This window comes from Colius striatus, chromosome 1 (genome assembly GCF_028858725.1).
Source record: "Colius striatus isolate bColStr4 chromosome 1, bColStr4.1.hap1, whole genome shotgun sequence".
Classification (NCBI taxonomy): Eukaryota; Metazoa; Chordata; class Aves; order Coliiformes; family Coliidae; genus Colius; species Colius striatus.
This window is the reverse complement of record NC_084759.1, coordinates 92,322,089-92,340,287: the sequence shown is the minus strand read 5'-3', so window position 1 is coordinate 92,340,287 and position 18,199 is coordinate 92,322,089. Positions and strand designations below refer to the sequence as shown.

At 40.5% G+C, this 18,199-nt stretch overlaps 1 protein-coding gene across 2 annotated transcripts in view; it reads right to left on the bottom strand.

The window, feature by feature from the left end:
* Nucleotides 1–6,862: 6,862 nt before the first annotated feature.
* DSCAM (DS cell adhesion molecule) overlaps nt 6,863–18,199 on the bottom strand; it is a 390,325-nt gene continuing 378,988 nt past the window's right edge. The window contains exon 31 of one of the 2 annotated variants that reach the window (XM_061988625.1): nt 6,863–7,141. In XM_061988625.1, coding sequence (XP_061844609.1) covers nt 6,863–7,141 — 279 coding nt within the window. Of the gene's footprint in view, nt 7,204–18,199 lie in introns of both variants that reach the window. The other variant, XM_061988624.1, reaches the window with a different exon arrangement.

Below are 18,199 nucleotides of genomic sequence, written 5' to 3'. Positions count from 1 at the left end.
CAGACATTCCAGGAACCATAGGCATGATGACTGTTCAATTTGAAGCCTCTGGATTGAGCCTTATACATCAGACCTGAGTTCTCCATCCTTCAGGCTCTGAGATAGTTGGGAATGATGTCCACTGGGACTTGCCTTGCCCTGATCTCACTTTTCTGGCTTTACAGAACCAGGGTGGTGGCCACTCCAGGAAATGGGGTGCTTGGTATTTCTAAGCTCCCAGCTACTCGTGCCACCAAAGGCCTCCATCACACTACAAATAGCACTGAAACTACTCTTTCTCTATCAGACTGTTGAACCAGGTTAATTTTGTTATCCCACCAGGACTGGAAGTGTTAAAGAAAGCATACTGAAAAAAAACTACAGGTGCAATGAACTTAAGCAATATTCCAAGATAATGTTACTCCACCTATAGTTTTGATGACAAGTTTCCTTAATGATGGCGTTTCTCCAGGTTTTCCATTTTATTTTCCCATTGTGTTGTAGATTTCTCCACTATCTCACCATTATGTGATATCCTTTTATGAAACTTTTTATGCATTCTCACTTTCAGTTAAATAAAAAGATCCAAAGGTCTGAACCGTGAGGATTTTTTTTTATGTTTTCTGACAGAGACTTGGCAGTTTCATTGTAAAACCAATAATTTCCACAATTTATCTCAAAGCCTTTTTTTTTTTCTTTTTTTCAGAACTTTCAGAAACTGGTTTTGGCATTACTTGTCCATATTCAAGGGTAAAGATCAGTTTATTTCATACTCACTCTCAAAGATTTTGAAATCTTTTATGTGAATACAGTTCCCATTAAGAACAAATAACAAAAAAAAAGGTCACTGCCTAGAAATTCTGTGTATATTTTTCTAGTTCAGCAGCATCAGAATAAACATCTGCAGTAGCCTTAGAATCACAGAATCATTTTGGTTGGAAAAGACCTTTAAGATCATCAAGTCCAACCACTAACCTCACACTGCCAAGCCCACCACTAAACCGTGTCCATCAGCACCTCATCTACACAGCTTTTAAATATCTCCAGGGATGGGGACTGCACTAACTCCTTGGGCAGCCTGTTCCAATGCTTAATAAAACTCTCAGTGATTCTTACTAATATCTAATCTAAACCTCCCCTGGCACAACTTGACACCATTTCCTCTTATCCTATCACAGAAGAGACCAATCCCACCTCACTACAGCCTCCTTTCAGGTAGTTGTAGAGAGCAAGAAGGTCTCCCCTCAGCCTACTCCAGACTAAACATCCTCAGCTTTCTCAGCCACTCCTCGTCATTTAGACCCTTCACCGGCTTCATTGCCTGTCTCAGGACATGCTCCAGCACCTCAATGTCACTCTTGTAGAGGCCCAAAACCGAACACAGCACTTGAGGCCCAGCCTCACCAGCCTGAGAACAGGGGGCCAATCACTTCTCTGGTCTTGCTGGCTCCACTGTTTCTGATATAAGTCAGGATGCCATTGGCCTTCTTGGCCACCTGGGCACACTGCTGGCTCATGTTCAGCTGGCTGTTGACCAACATCTTCAGGTCCTTTTCTGCTGGACAGCTTTCCAGTAGCATTGCATGGGGTTGTTGTGGCCCAAGTGCACGATCCGGTACTTGGTCTTCTTAAACCTCATACAATTGCCTTCCTCCTGACAAGCACATCACAGTGAGATGGGTCTTTATTTTACACTCAAAACAACTGATCCAACAGGCAGAAGAGCTGCTTTCTCTCATCATATCTGTGCCTGGCCAGCTCTGTGCTCATAGTCATCCTTGATGCTCATCCCCTTGCAATAGGCCTGAAAAGTCCCAAGCATCTTCAGTGGGTGTCTGCAAAGGGGAAAACCATTCACCTCAGAGGACAGTGATACTTAAAGCAGATTCAGGAGAGGGCTGCTGTGAGATGGGGAGCTGGTGTACCAAATAATCCCATGCTGAAGACCTGTTGTGAAGTTTACAGGGCTCTTGGCAACCCTGAAAACAGTTACAAGTCCTTTTTGTGTCATTTCTAGCACCTTCCTGCTCTAGAGTCCTGAAAATGGGACTGTAGCTTTAATTGTGAAAAAGGGAGGAACGGTTCAGACTCTAAAAAAAAAAACCCCAGGGAAGTGCACAATACGCCCCTTGTCCCCCAGCAGTAGTAGCATTGTGTGCTGGGCTGGTGCACTTCCTACAGAGGCATTTTCTTTCTGGAGAGGTGGTGAGGTTCCTCTTGGGAGGCCCAAGCAAGCCCAGAGAAAATTAATGGTGAAAAGCACTCTCTTTTCCCTGATGGAATGACCACGAGAGCCCATTAAGCAACTGCTGTGACCTAAAATAACCTGACTAACACTAAAACTATGAACAGGCTGTCCAAACTGTACATTGTTGTTTTTGTGGGTTTTTTTTCATTTTTACCCTTCTTTTCTTTTAAAAGAGAGCTCCCTTCTCTGGGAGAGCTTTTCAGCCCACTCAGGAAAATGGCATGCTGGTGCACTTTGCCCTTCTATCTGCCTGTTTTATCCTACCTCTTCACTGTTCATATCTTCAGAAAAAATGAAGACTCCCACTACAAAAAAACCCCAAACCACCAAGCTCAACAAAGCAAAAAAACTCCTCTTTATACATACCTGTCTATGCAGGCACAGGATGTTGTGCATTAAAGTCTGAAGACATTCACCCAGGCAAAGACCTATTGCCATTTGCTCATCATCAAGCCAGAGATGAGTAGCATCTCTATAGCTGCCCAAGAAAGTGGGAAATGTGGTTGCACAAAGCTCCTCTGGACTCTCCATTTGTCCCAAACAGTAGCCCAGGATTGCTTTGGTTTATTTTTTTCAACTATGTTATTTGGTGTAAGAATACCTCACCTTGCTAATAACTCCTAGCTCCTCAGGTAACACTGCTATGGAGCTCACCTGGTTATAAAAGAAAAAAAAATCAACCAAAAGAGAAACTTTTAAACAGTCAAAATGTCTTTGTTTCTGAGTAGGAGAAGTAAGCTCCAACCTAAAAACAAGGAGAGGAAAAAGCTGTACTGAGTTTAATGTAATTGTGTTAATCAGACAATTTAAGTAAAATGGTAATGGAATAAAGAAGGATAAAAGGATTCTTAGAAAAAGCGGGAGTGAGGGAGTTGCTAACTCACTTGAGACAAAAAGGGAGTTAATTACTATCTGTGAATCATTAAAGGGTTAGCTGAGGTTGGGGCATAGGGAGAAGTATAATGTGAAAAAGAATGAGTGTCTCTAAGGAGGTATGATTTTTAGTAGACAGAAGACAGGGAAGAATTTTAGCTCTTAAATTCATCTTTTGAAGTAAAGTTTCCTATCACTCTTAGGACTAAGATGGAGTCTTAGTCGTTCTGTGCAAGACATTCTTGCATCGATACCTTGATGTCTCAGTACTTTAAGGCTTGTCTTTTAAGATCTCATGCTGATGCCAACTTTTCTTTTCACATATGTGAATATTTTCCAAGAGGGCATTTGGTACAGTGGGGGAAGTATATCACATTCCAGGAAGCAAACATACAGGATCCATGGATTCTCTTTAGAAAAGTGTTTAAAATTGTGCTGGTAGAGACACATCAGCACATTTTCTCTCACCTTGGTCTTGCAAACAAATGCATCCTGCAGCTCACAGCTACATTGATCTGAGAAAAGAGATTATTCCTACCTCAAATCCTCGACTAGATGAGAGTAGGACAGACATTTCCTTAAAGCTTCTGTTACATGTTTAACTAGCTCTCCAGTGCTATTTGGAAAATTAAAAGCCAATAAAACCCCCAAGCCAAAGGGGCTGTACACATGTTTACAGTTATGCATACTGAAGAGCTGGCTGGATCCAGGGCATGGAGCCAGGCACCCCGCAGGTCTAAGCCTCTGTGCGTGAAGTAACAGCCCAATTCCACTCTGATTTTAACCAGCAGGAGACTTGCCATGAATTGCTTTGAATATGGAGCCCCCAAAGGCGTCTTCACTTTATAAGGAAGATGAACATGATCAGCCATATTGAATATAGATAAGGAAGAAGTCAAGGACAGTTGGCACTTTCCAGATTGTCAGCCAAATATAGATTTAGGGAGATACTGGAATATTTCCACTACCAGCAGCCACCAGGAGTTTAAAATGTGAATATTTCCTACCTCCATCACATGCTTATTCTCATCTGTCACTTACGGCAAGTTTTGGTGCGGAGGGCTGTCACAGGACCCAGCACCTCCATGCTTGAGGGCAGCCAAGAGCCACTAGAACAAATGGATCAAGTCTTGTTTTTGCCCAAAAGCTTTTTCATAATTTTTCAGAGAATGAGAAGGAAGTTTGAATAAAAGATGAAAGTGGCCTGTGACTCAAAAGTCTTGAATGCTACTGAGAAAATAATTTTTTGTAATAATATCATAAATGCAATACTAATATCCCATTTAGCCCAAGCCAAAAGCACTGGAAAGACTTCTGTGGGAATCAAAACCAAGTAAGTTGCCCCAAAATGAAATCTTCAATAAAAGTTTAGTTTTCCATGGAGTTTTTCAATGGGTAATACTAAAATAAATTTCTTTCTGCATGTTTAAATTAAGCTCTTACTAAAAAAATGTTTCTCTATGGAAAAAAAAAACCAACCCACCACAACAAACCAAAGCAAATGAATAACTTATTTTTTTTCAACATATACTTTTTTCATTCTGTTTGAATGAATTACCCACTTTGTGGGTAATTTTTTCCCTTTCTCTTTTCTTTTCTTTTCCTTCTTTTCCTTTTCTTTTCTTTTCTTTTCTTTTCTTTTCTTTTCTTTTCTTTTCTTTTCTTTTCTTTTCTTTTCTTTTCTTTTCTTTTCTTTTCTTTTCTTTTCTTTTCTTTTCTTTTCTTTTCTTTTCTTTTCTTTTCTTTTCTCTCCCTTCCCTTCCCTTCCCTTCCCTTCCCTTCCCTTCCCTTCCCTTCCCTTCCCTTCCCTTCCCTTCCCTTCCCTTCCCTTCCCTTCCCTTCCCTTCCCTTCCCTTCCCTTCCCTTCCCTTCCCTTCCCTTCCTTCTCTTTTTTACAGAGGAAACAGTTTGGGTGTTGCTGGCTTGTTTTATTTGGGTTGTTTTTTTGGGTGAGGATGGTTGTTGGTAGTGTCCTTTTTTTTTTTTTTAATGTAATGTACTTTATCACCATATTGGTCATATAGACAAACTAGAAAGGAAATGGTCCTTATCTCAGCACTCCTGTAAGGTGTACATACCTCAAGGATGTCTTCATTTGCCTTCTTCTCCTGTAGGAGTTTCCAGAACTTTAGCACTTGGGCTTGACAGAGCTAAGGATGCAAGTGTAACTTGATTAATTTCAAGATAGTCAAGTACTCTGCTAACTTAGTGCCCTTATAGCAGCACAATTACTTTAATAATAGTAATGAAACAATTATACGTAACTGCATTTTCTATTTTAAAACAACTTGAATTGAGCATGGTGCAGAAATGTTTGAATTAGCAGTGCCCACACTGTCACCAGCTGGGGAAATTGCAGAAGGTTCTCAGCCTGCTCAAAGGTACTAAGTTTAATTGCTTTCAGACCTCAGTTAATATTTCCAGCCAGTGCTGAATAGCATGTTCATGTTAGCACTCATCCCGGGTGCTCTGCACCACATTTTCTGCACACAAAGGTGACCAGAACACACAAAAGGAGGGACTGAGCAAGGAGACTCAGATGTTGTTGTGTTAAATCCAACTGTAGTATTCAATCATTTATGCACTGTATAAAACAAGCAGCATTACTTCTCATGTAGTCAAAAGGTGCAACAAAGTAATATAGGCTGACAGTTCCCCTGTAAAAAGATATTTTTCTTTTAAAGAAAGATGCATTGATCTTAGACCTGGAATAACTTTTTCCTCCCCTTTCTCCTGCTACTGGAAAAGCTGAGTTTTTTCCCCCCTACCTTATGTAAGCAACTCATTTCTATGTGTGCTGCTCCCAAATGCACTAAAGATCCATTCCTATGGAGCAAGTAAAGTAATGTCAACGTATTTCTTCTGATCTAAAAAATACTGAAGCCTCTTGACAGTTTCCTCGGGCTAGATGACACGAACGCAGAGAGCCCCGGGTGAGTTTGATTCAGAGCACTCAGGGCTGTGCCACTCTGGCTCTCTGCCCCATGGTAGCAAAAATGTTGTGGGTAAATGACCCTCCCTCTTTTTTTTTTTTTCCCCCGAAGGTCTGACACCCACTTTTCTGCCCAAGGTGCAGGAAGACATTGTTCAGAGTAGGGAAAACCAATCGCAGCAGAAGGCAACGGAAGCAAACGTCACAAATAAAGGCAGAAGACCCTTTTATTTCGCATAGACAAAATGCAAAGAGTGTCTCATTAAATTAATATTTAAAAAAACCCAAATCAGTCCCCTCACTCCACTGACATCACTCATCCTAATTAACAACAAAAAAAAAGAACAATCAAGGACCCATTTTCTAATTTAAAAAAAAAAAAAAGTGCAAACATGACAAAAGACTTTTTTGTTTTTCCAAATCAACGTTCCTGTTGAATTCACAAATAGGGTGATTTTTTTTTTTTGTGACTTTTTTTTCCCCCTTTTAAATCTTGTCTGATGGAACTTCCCATTAAAATGTTTTAGTTAAGTCTCCATGCACTTTGTAGAAAATCAGTAAAAACACAAACGCTTGTGAAGATCAGAAAACTGGACTCTTTTACCCAAAAATTCAGATGTCCAGTCAGATGAAGCTCACACTCAGACAGAAAAAAAGCAAGAGAGTCTTTGCACTGTCTGTCGTTCATATTATTATTTTTTTTTTGTCAAATATTTTGGCAATCTTCTTTAATTATAAATATTGGAATTCAATAAAAAAAAGGTAGCTTTCATTGGAATTTTTTCTTCAGTGTAAATATTTACAGCCACTGTCCAGCCATGCTCTTTTTGTTATACCAGGGTGTAAGACTTTGCGTAGGGATTGTTTCCTTTCAAGTGGCCCCGGGAGTCCAGCAGAGATTCTTGGGAGCTGCTCATTTTTGCCGCCTGTCCTAGCTCAGCTCCTTCTCGCTGAGGTAATGTTGCCACAGCACCAGGTTGCCATGACTGTACTTCTCTCGTGGAGGACGTCTCCATGGGTATCGGCTCCAGGACGGTGGGGCGCTTCAAGGTTCGGCTTTTCTGCGGCTCCAAGCAGGCTTGTCCCAAACCCAGGTCTCTGCTCGTGCCCTGCACGCCACGGTTCAATAAAAAGTCCATCCTAAGGTAGGGTGGCAAATGCATGAGATCACCTGGGGAGGGAAAAACGAAAAACAAGTCCTTACTTTTGGTCACGAGCTGTGTTACACTCGCTTGCTAGGGGGAGTCAAGCTGACGAGCTTGGCTACCAAAGCAGAGTATCTGTAATCAATCCACTTGCAGCATTTAAAACTGACATATTGTCAGCCACTTTCTATACTATGATCTTACACAACCAAGGGTCAACAATCTCCTTTTGGGCAGATGCATAAGAATTCACTATTAATGTTTGTTTTCAAAACTGACTACAATGAGAAGCATGATGCATTTTACGTTCATTCATGACATAAAGAAGATATAATGAAAGGATCAGGAAGTTTTACTCAAAATCCTAAAAGAAAAGGTCTTGGCTTTCATTTGTCAAAACTTAGAAAATGTGGAGGCTTGGCAGACTTCATTTTCTCATTTTCATTATTTTAAATGAAAATCTTTACAACTACAACTAATGACCCCCAATCTAGATTAGAATGACCAAACTGTTTAAATGGTTGCACGAGTGCTAAGACTAGAGTTTTAAGGAGATAAGCATTCTTTTCTCAACATAATAACCTTTACCTGCCATGCATCACCACTGTGTTAAAACCACTAATGACTTTCTACCACTATGGCTGTTGCTTTGTGGTGACAAAATGCATTGGAGCTGGCACCCTATCTCTTACATCAATCTTCCCTTTCTGTTCTGTTTTGTCAAGGAAACCTCTTATCATTATTTCTCCTGAGTCCTGGGCATTTCTACGTGAACCTAGTGATGGCAACCTGCCCAGTCTAGCAGATCTGCTTTTGTTCTACTGAGTTCAAACAGGTGCCTTAGACCCACTGTCTGGAATTCAGCAGGGATGAGTGTTACCCTCCACGTATTTGTCCCTGTATTAGACCTGCTAGAGAAATCAGATGGGCTTATTTATTCTAGCTCTGCCTGTTAGGCATTCATAAACATCACTTCAAGGAAATGAGAGGCAATCAGGCACATAATGACATTCCCTTCTAAAAATACTTGCTGCTGTAACCTCACATATATATGAAGAAAAGCACAGTTACAGGTGCATTCAAGAACAATGTTTCCCCTTCTTTACAGACCTCTGTAGGTACATAGCTTCTTTTTTACATCTACTGTCAAAACCATTGTCTCATCTACAGATGGGATGGATCCGAAATGTTTAAAGTAGAAGACTCTTGGCACTGCTGCACCTGTGTCTGCATGATGAATTTACAGCAGTAGAGATTTAGACTGACCTCTGCCAGGGGCACAAACAACAGACCAGGATGGCACTTCTTTGTAATAAAACAAGGTATAGCAATTCTGTTTTTCGTAACCAAGATAAAAGCTATCCCATGATAAAATAAAAGAGGTCCTTTGCTTTCTCATATAAGACTAGGCACATCAAATCTTGCCTAAAAGACTAGCAGCATCCATCTGCTCTATCCATAATTTTAGGTCACAGAGAGTTGCTGAGAAGTTACGTTTGGACAAAATCACTGTTTGTTCCTATGGAAATCCCCCAGGCACTGTCTGACACCATATGTTCTATTCCAGCTACATCTTCAACAGAGACACACAGAACACGGTATTCTACCCCCATAGAGTAAGATGTGCGTATCTCAAGATTAGGCTGACATGCACCACGACAACGTTTATGTAAGGCTGGAGAGAGAGGGGGAGGTTTGTGATTATAATCATACTGATTGCCACTTGAAAAACGAGCTGTGGTAGCATTAATTGGTTTCACTCATTTACCTTACTTTCCTACAGTACTTTTCATGCCAAACGCATCCGGTGTGTGAGAACTCTTTCAGCTGAGGCAGCAATGTACATAAGGGTCGGACACATAAACTGGCAGGTGCCAACTCACTACGCTTAACTACAGGCATTCAACTTGGCACCCAGACCCCAATCCATGGGCTTCTCATCCTGCACTCCTGTTATTTTGCTTCTGGGTTCCATTTTAGACCAAATATTTGCAAAATGCAGTTAGTTGTGGGGGCAGTTTGCTCCAATGGCCATTGTCCATGGGCTGCAGGAAGGAGAACGCCTGGGTGGGAGACGCTCGTATCACTTGGTCCCTGTGTCTCTATCTTTTGCAGCATTGCTGGATGCTAAATCAGGAGCCTTATCAGTACCAAGTGAAGGAGAGAGACAAGAATGTAGGGGTGAGTGACACTGCTGCCATGTACCTGTCTCAGCCTAATGAAGGTGGTGAGGACTAATAGAGTTGGTGAGGGCTTTCATTTGGCTGGCGTGGGTTATTGCTGTCAGGGCCTCAGTGAAAGTGGGAAGCAAAACACACCTCTGAGATGGCAATAGTAGGCATGAGAACTTTGTTACTGACTATAACACCAAAATAATATCTTCCCTCTTGTTCAGGGATGTTTAGACACTGCCAGGGGCAGAAAGCAGGGTTTCTCTTGTGCTCCCACAGTTGTCCTCTGTGCAAAACAGGGGTCTTAACTCCAGCAGAAGATGATAAATTTTCCACCTTGTCTCTATTTACTGCAACAGCAATTCTTTTCCTGAAGACAAGCTGCTGCCAGGCAGCACAACGCCCACTATTTTATTAAGACCAGCCAGGTCATTTCACATGCATTCCCTCTTACTACTGCAGTTTCTGTTTTACGGTTGACTTTCCAGGAAGGAGCCAGTGTGGAGCAGAAGCTGGAGCACGGCTCGTTGCCAGTCCACTGTGGCTGCCTCGGAAAGCTGTTTCTGTATCTCAAATGCACCGCTACTTCTTGAAAGCAACATATATGCATGGAGTATAAAAAAGATGTGTTGTTGAACCTTACAGAGATGAAAGTTGGTTTTCAAGCTGCTGTCTAGACATTTCTCATGTGTGTTTAAGAGCTTCAGGCTATGTAGAAAGGACTTTTTTTTTCCCTCCCTCCGAAATCTAGATCAGAAAGCACTGTCAATAATCTGTGTAAACAATACGCAGTCATTTTACTGTAATTTTCGAAATGTCTAGGGGTGAAGTTCCAACAGGATGGCAGTAATGAGAAACCGGAGAATGGAACTTGTTCCCCAAAGTTGGATATGCAACACACAATCTCTGACATGGCTTAAACAGAACATTCATTATTTGATACATAAAAAGTGATGGTGCCCCTTCTTGTCTGTAAGAAGGGTCTTTCCCTGCAACTGCTTATAAAACAAAGCAGATTATTAAAAGCATTGAAAAAAGAAAAATTCTGAGAATGGAACTTTGCTAGGATTGAAATGGCCTCACAGGATGAAAAAAAGTCTTTGATTTGTAACCACTAACATGTTTGTAACTTAAAAACACAGTCTTTGAAATATAACCATGGGGGTTCACTTTTGCCATTCCTACATCAGTTCTGAAGGTGTTTTTGAGAAGATTAAAAGCCTCTTGCCATATCTATGGAGCTTCTTGGGAAGATTTTGGTCTTCATCCTGCTGGAAACAACAGTGTAGACACTTTTTTTAGTTTCTTGTTATTCAGTTAAATGATGATTTTTTTTTTCCAGGCAAAGTATGATGAAGTTTCAGGATGGTTCATTGCCTTTGATGCTCTAATTACCTCTTTTCAGCTGTGTGTGTGTCGCCTTAGTAATGAAAGCAAACCTTGAAAGTGCAAGAACATTGCAAATGAGCATGTTTAATAATTCATGCATTCTGGCTTAATTAGTACAAAAGACATTTGAAAACTATAGTTTTCTGATGCATTTTTTGAAAAGGGAAATTTGCTGTATTTAGAAATGGAGTTTGTACACAAATAATAAACATCCAGATAAAGCTGAATGTGGCAATTTAAGCCAGAGCTACCTCAATCTTTTTCATCTGAGTAGCCAACTCTCTAATGAATTATTTAGTATAGTATATTTAAGAAAATGTTAGTTTCAATAAGCATTTGCAAACAAATACTACAAGTCACTTATTATTATATTTATCACAAGCAACACATTCTACCAAAAATGGAGTACTTTCCGAGTTAATGCAGCACTGGGCAAAATTTATTTACCCTTATTTCAGCACCACTACGCTGATATAAAACATTTTGCAAAAACAATATAAGTATTTTCATGCTTCTGGAGGTCAGCTTCAGGTATGGGAAGGGCTGGGTTGAATTTAACAGTCTGCATAGAAGGAAAAATATCACTGCTTAACTTTACTGGGATTGTATTCAAGATAGACATCTTGTTTGCAGAACTAAACCAAGTGGAGATGAACTATTTTCTTCCCAAAGATTTAACTCATACTTCTTTCAAATGCCAGAGAGCTTGCACATATTTTTGCTTTCATCTGCTCTAGAAAAATCTAAGGATTTGTGCAATACAAAGATCACCACAGACTGCAAAAAAGATGCTCTTATCAAGTTGTCACATGATAGCTATATGCATTTTCTCATGAATGCTAACTTTCATTAAAGTAAAAGCAATTTATCCTCACAACACTCCCACACAGATACCCTCAGTGATGATGACTGCATGATGATTTTCAAGTTTTGGTTGCCATGTGCAGGAAATTCCATGCTATTTGAAAGATTATTTTAGAGAAGTTTATAAAGTAGGATTGGTGTATATGACAGGATATTTTATTTAATAAAGGTAAGAATATGACTAGGTGAACTGGACATTCACACAGCTTACTTCAATAAGTGAGTGGCTAAAAAAAGCTCTTAAAGATATCTCTGGCAAGATTCCACAGGATCAGGGATCATGCCAGAGTTGAATCCATACAGCTCTGTTAGCACAGGTAAGGCATGCTGATATAATTACTTTTATATAATTACCCAGGTATACAATTCTTCATGACATTGTGCAGTGCTATGGGATGTACAAGCACAGGTAAAGATGAAATACCGCTGCATTGGGCATTTCTTGGCTCATCCTGAGTTTAGGAGGGGAAGCACCAATGGGATATTGTCTTTTCCTTGTAAAGAAAGCAAGGGAGACAGAGTTGGTGACAGTTTTAAGTTCAGGTTATGCTGATTAAAAAGTTTAGTGTGGTTTTCCAGCTCACTCACACCATAAGTAAACCAGTGAAGCCTTTGCTGATACTGACAAGCTGTTTTTCAGGAAAAGACTGCCTATGGGAACAGCTTAGATTAGAAATGAGGAAAGGGTGGAGGGTTTGCAAGGCCAAAGTGAGAGCTTTGATGAAAAAAAACAGCACATGTGATGTTCAGAGGCCTTTGTCACTTCAAAAACTGACGCACCATTAAAAGCTAGCAAGCAAAGCTTTCTTACAAGGCAGCAGCTTGATCTGAAGCTGGGCTGACAGCAGCAATAACATTTTTACAATTGCTGCTGTCAGCGCTTGAAACCCACTGGTGCTCCCTCACTGTCCACCTTCTGTCCGTGTATCCTGCTCTGAACCTGTAGAACAATCTGCACTGCAGGGCAATCATCCCCACACTTGAGAGGCTACGAGTCAGACCTGAAAGGCTCACAGCATACTGCAATAAAAATCAGATAAAAAGGTCACTTAATAAGCAAAAAAGCCAACTGTTTGGTTATGTTGTTTCTGTATCCCTCTCAGTCAATTGGGGAAAGGGGTAAAGAAAACCAGTCTGGCACCTTCTTGCTTGGCTAAAACAGGTCTCAGCCTGGTGGTGACTCATTGAAGAGCTCAGAATCTCCTGCCTTGTTAGCCAGGAAAAGTGACCAACTGCAAAGGGAAGCAAGGGGATTCTTTTCAGATGCCCCAAAGGGTGGAGGTGAGCTGCTGCTCCTAGCACCCAGCTGAGCTTTCTGGTGCTTCCCTTGGAGGATTGGGTGGATACTCATTGCAAACTTGGAAGGATAATGAAACAAAGAGAACCAAATCAATAGGCAGGCTTTAACTTATGCCCGAGTTTGTTTTGTGGGTTTTTTTTGGTTTTTTTAACCTCAGAATCTGTTCAATGTGCAACTGGCTTCCCAATGCTATTTGTTTAATAATTTGGGTGTGTTTTTTTGGTAAATATTGCAGTAAACTTCCACAACTGAACAACAAAAAATTCTGAAGGATGCTATGAATAACAAGGCTCCACTCTCAAAAGACAGTATTCATCAATAAGGGAAATGGAAGTGAAATTTTCCCATGCAAATTACTGACCTCTTGAATGAATGAAAACCTCAGCGCACTCAATAGGAGCATATCATTAGCAAGTTCAGGAGCTCATAGACTACTTATGAACTCAATTTTCCTTACAAAACTTGGATTAAATAATTCTCTAGAGGTGACCCAGAATAAAAAGCAGAAGGTCCAAGCACTCCCTCAAATTACAGTCTTAGTGAGCAGCCAAGCAGCAGCAGGGGAGCAGAAGGATGGAGGAGGCAGAGCACAACTTTCTCATTAGCAAAGAAGCTGCTGTGGGAGCACGCATACACTCTTCCCTCTTCAGAGAAGAATCATAGAATTATAGAATCGATTTGGCTGGAAGAGACCTTTAAGATCATTGAATCCAGCCTTTGTCCCAGCCATACCAACCGCTAGGCCATTTCCCTAAGTGCAACATCCACCTGTCTCTTAACACCTCCAGGGACGTCCCTGGGCTGTTCCTGACAACCCTTTAAGTACAGAAATTCCTCATACCCAGCCTGAACCTCCCCTGGCACAACTTGAGGTCGTTTCCTCTTGTTCTATTGCTTGTCACTAGGGAGAACAGGCCGACTCCCAGTTCATTACAACTTCCTTTCAAGTAGTTGTAGAGAGCAATAAAGTCTCCCCTGAGACTTCTTTTCTTCAGCCATTCCTGATAAGAGACATGCTCCAAATCCTTTACTAGCTTGGTATCCTGTCTCTGTATCCTCCCCAGCACTTCAAAGTCCTCCTTGTAGAGAGGGGCCCAAAACTGGACACAGTATTTGAGGTGCGGCCTCACCAAAGCCGAGTACAGGGGAATGATCATCTCCATGCTCCTGCTGACAAGACTGTTCCTCATACAGGCCAGGATGCCACTGGCCTTCTCAGCCACCTGGGCACACTGCTGGCTTATGTTCAATCGCTGTCAACCAACACTCCCAGGTCTCTCTCTGCCTGGCAGCTTTCCAGCCACTCCTACCCAAGCCTGTAGCGCTGCTGGGGGTTGTTGTGGCCCAAGTGCAGGACCTGGCACTTGGCCTTATTGTAACTCATGGCATTGGCTTTGGCCCAGCCATCCAGCCTATCTAGATCTCTCTGTAAAGCTTCCCTACCCTCAAGCAGATTGACACTTCCACCCAGCTTGGTGTCATCTGCAAACTCACTAAGGGTGCCCTCTATCCCCTCATCCAGATCATTGATAAAGAGTAGCTTCAACCTGTACTAGACTGCCCATGAAAAATGAGCAAAGTGCTCAGCATTTTGGGAGATATTTTTAAATGAGGTGAACTCATGACACTGAACAAGGCCAACACAGGATCTGGGTGCATTTCAGCTCCTAATCTGCCCTTTGTGTCTTTGTGATTCATACTGTTAACATCTTTTGGCCTTCCCACAGTGTTCTGGCAGATGATATAAAAATCATATCTTTACACTGTTCATGTTTGTGACCACATAGATAGGATGCAGCCAAAACACTTTACAAAACTATGCCAGACTATGACAGAGAAATCAGAATTCCCTGTTACCCCTGTAGGGCTTTACTTGATAACTGTTGACTTTTGTTTTTCTTTCTCCATGTAAATTGCACCCTCACAGATAATGTGAAGATCTGTAAAGACCCATTTAAATGTTGCATGTTGCACTCTGAAAAAAACTGGCACTTTCATAAAAGCATTAAAAATACCAGCTACGGTATGCTTTGCACAATAAAATAAAAACCCAACAATGCCGTTGACTACAATTGTTGGAATTATCTCTTAAGAAATGCCAAGGTATCAGTAAAACTGTAGTTCAGGAGCCAAATTTGCTACTGGTATAAATCAGAGCAGCTATATCGATTTCTGCAAGACTCTAAATTGATTTATAGTTACTGGAGATCAGGTTTAAGTGACTGAAAATGAGGATTCCAACTAATGTAGGTAATTTCCTTTAAAGATTATTCATTTTGTTATTTAGATTTAAGCCTTCTAATTCCAAGAAGTCCTTAATCAATGTGTCTTAAAGAAAAAGCATGACTACTGCAGATTAACTGACAACATACATCTGTGCTACATCAGTGTAACACACTGTGCATCTGTCTAACTGAATGCCAGGAGTCTTGATTGTTGCCTACTCCTGAAACATGGATTGAAGCACATTTTTGCTATTTCTCTGAGCAGAACTTTGGTCTTTCAGACAATGTTGCACTTTTAAAAGACTTATCAGATGCTCTGTACCTTACAGAAGTAATTTTAATAAGAAATGATGTATTTTTAAGGGCCTCTCTGTCACTGAGTTGGCAGCATAAGGAAGGAAAAACTGATTAACTCCATGGACCAGATAAATTTAAACCCTATGAGGATATCCTGTGGATGCTCAGCCTCACAGGACTGGTGCATCTGAGGAACTGAGGCCTACTGGTTTCAATTTACCACAATATCCAGGTTATAAAAACTTGTGAAAAGGATCTCACTATGTAAATCAATGTGCACTCCATAACTAAAGTCAGAAAGAACAAGTCAATAAATAATGAAATGATGATAGGAAAGTAAAGTACGGGAGCTCTCCCTTTCTGTCTTTATCTTGTCACGCAAGCTGCTTCATACATTATTAAGGATGCTCTGAGACAGCACTCTCCTGCCCACTGGCTGAGCAAGGGAAGCCATGCTGAAGCCCTCACTCAGGTGCCTCTAGTTAGCAAAGCTGGAGTTTTAAGACTTGTTTGCTGATCCTGGATGCAGTGAACGGAAACTGTTCAATTATACATTACTTGAGAGTGAAATTGATCATGACTCCATGGAAACGGGCAACCTTCATGGGTTTATTCCTGGGATATCTTGAGACCCTAGATTCAGCACAGAGGTTGGAGAGGTGAGGAGTCTGAACTGTATTTGCGCTTCACTAAAATCAGAGGGAGTCACTCTGCTGACCTCACTATACTGACGAATTCATTGCTAAACCTGACCATGCCAAGAAGATGTCTAAGCATAACACTCTATTCATAGTTATAGGGTGGTCGGGCTACAATGAGAAACCAATATCAGCACTGCCCTGCTGCTCTGCTGAAGATAAATTCATGGATGAATTACTTTAACTCGGTCTCCATGTGTCCATCAATTTGAATCACCTGAGTGATGCTGCCAAGTTTCATTGTTAATCCACTGGGACCCAAAGTTCAGTTCTCTTATTTAAAGTAAGGATGTTGTCATAGACAGGTGAACAATACTGAAGTACATCTATGTGTACGTACAGCTATGCTTTAAAGGCAGCATAAACATCAGACTGAGGCCTGTCAGATTAAGAATGTACTGTTAGATCAAAAATTTCTTCCCCTAGTGCTATCAGTTTCTATCAAAAAACAGCACAAGCATGGCCTTTCTTGCAGGTAAGACTTGGTTTACATTTTCAGATGCCTTGGTTTCTCACTTCTCCTGTAGATCTCAGATTATGTTACGATCCTCTTGGCACAGGAGAAAATAGCAAAGCCTTCTGTGTGTGAAGTTGGTTAAAGCAGTAACAGCTGTAAGTGACCACAAAGACCTTAAAGCAAGACTGGATCAGTCCTCCTCCGCATGGAAACAACTGCTTCTTGTTACCTTGGGCTGACTAGAAGCCCCCACAAAAATTACACACACTGTATCTCAGCACTATTAAGATGAAATGCTGTGACATTTTCAAAATTAAAATTGCATGAGCAGCAGAAATCTGTGTTTTTCTAGGAGTGTGGTTTAAGGTAGAGACTCAACAGAACTGTGCTAAAAAATTTATTGTTTTAATCAGACGCAGTACCATTGGTTTGATTTGGAACATCTGCCGGTAGTTTCAGATATTTAAAATTGCAGTTTTGACTATAAGAACACAAAAGTAGCTGAAAATGTTCTGATAAATGTAATCCTTGCTTCAGGCATAAAACTCTCCACTAAGTACAGTTGAATCCAATATCTCCAAACCTACAGAAGACATGGCTAGTCTATTTTAACAGTTGTAGCTTATGAAAAAAAACAAAAGTCCCCAAAGAAAATAATCAGCTTCAGAAAAAATAAATGGAATTACATTTTTAAAAAAAATCTCACTTTTAATTAATTTGTAACTAAAAGACAGGAAATGGGCATTCCTGAAAGGAGATTTCCCTGAACATGCAACTTCTGATATAGAAGAAAAGAAAAAAAAAGTCAATACTATTAGAAACAAACATGGTTTCAGATATTGTATTTTTCCAAAGTCAATACTAATTTTCAAATCAAAATTACAAATAACTTAACACCAAGAAAAGAGAATTGTATTGCTAGATACTCCTTGTAGGATCCTTGAGGAGCTGGCACAGGCTGTTTCTTTCCTCTATTAAAAAGAAAATCTTCCAAACACCAGTATCACTGGTTCATAGATGACAGCTGTAAAAACAATTTCAATTACTTTTATAATAAATGACTTGAATTTAGATTCCGGACCTCTTGCACACTACCTAAAATGGAACTTTCATGTTACAATCACACAGTAACTGTAACAAAACAGCTGCCCTATTTAAACTCGCAATTCACTTGAATATGGTTTTTTTCTCTGATCTCATAATATTTTAGCTTCTGATCTGAACCCGTTTAGGTTCATTTTCCTTGTACTGGCAAGGTTAAAAAGCGTGCAGTGTGAACCTTCCTCTCTGTAAATCCATCAGAAAAATAATGCAAGCCAATGATTTCAAGTACATGGTCTTGTCAAATTAAATGTGGAATTAAATGGTTTTCATTCCTGCAGAACATTCAGCTTTCGCAGCAGGAGAAAAAGCTCCTGATACTCCACAGAAATAAAACCTGAGAAAGAATAAAGGCAATTTACTCTCATCACCAACGTGCCATTTCTATGATACGAAGCAAATGGCACAGTCTATCTCCCTGTGACACATTCCTAGCTTTCCAACAGAGCGATAGAAAATAAAAAGGTGTTCTAGACACAGGAGAATTTAATATGGAAGCATTAGAGTTGCTTATCTAGGG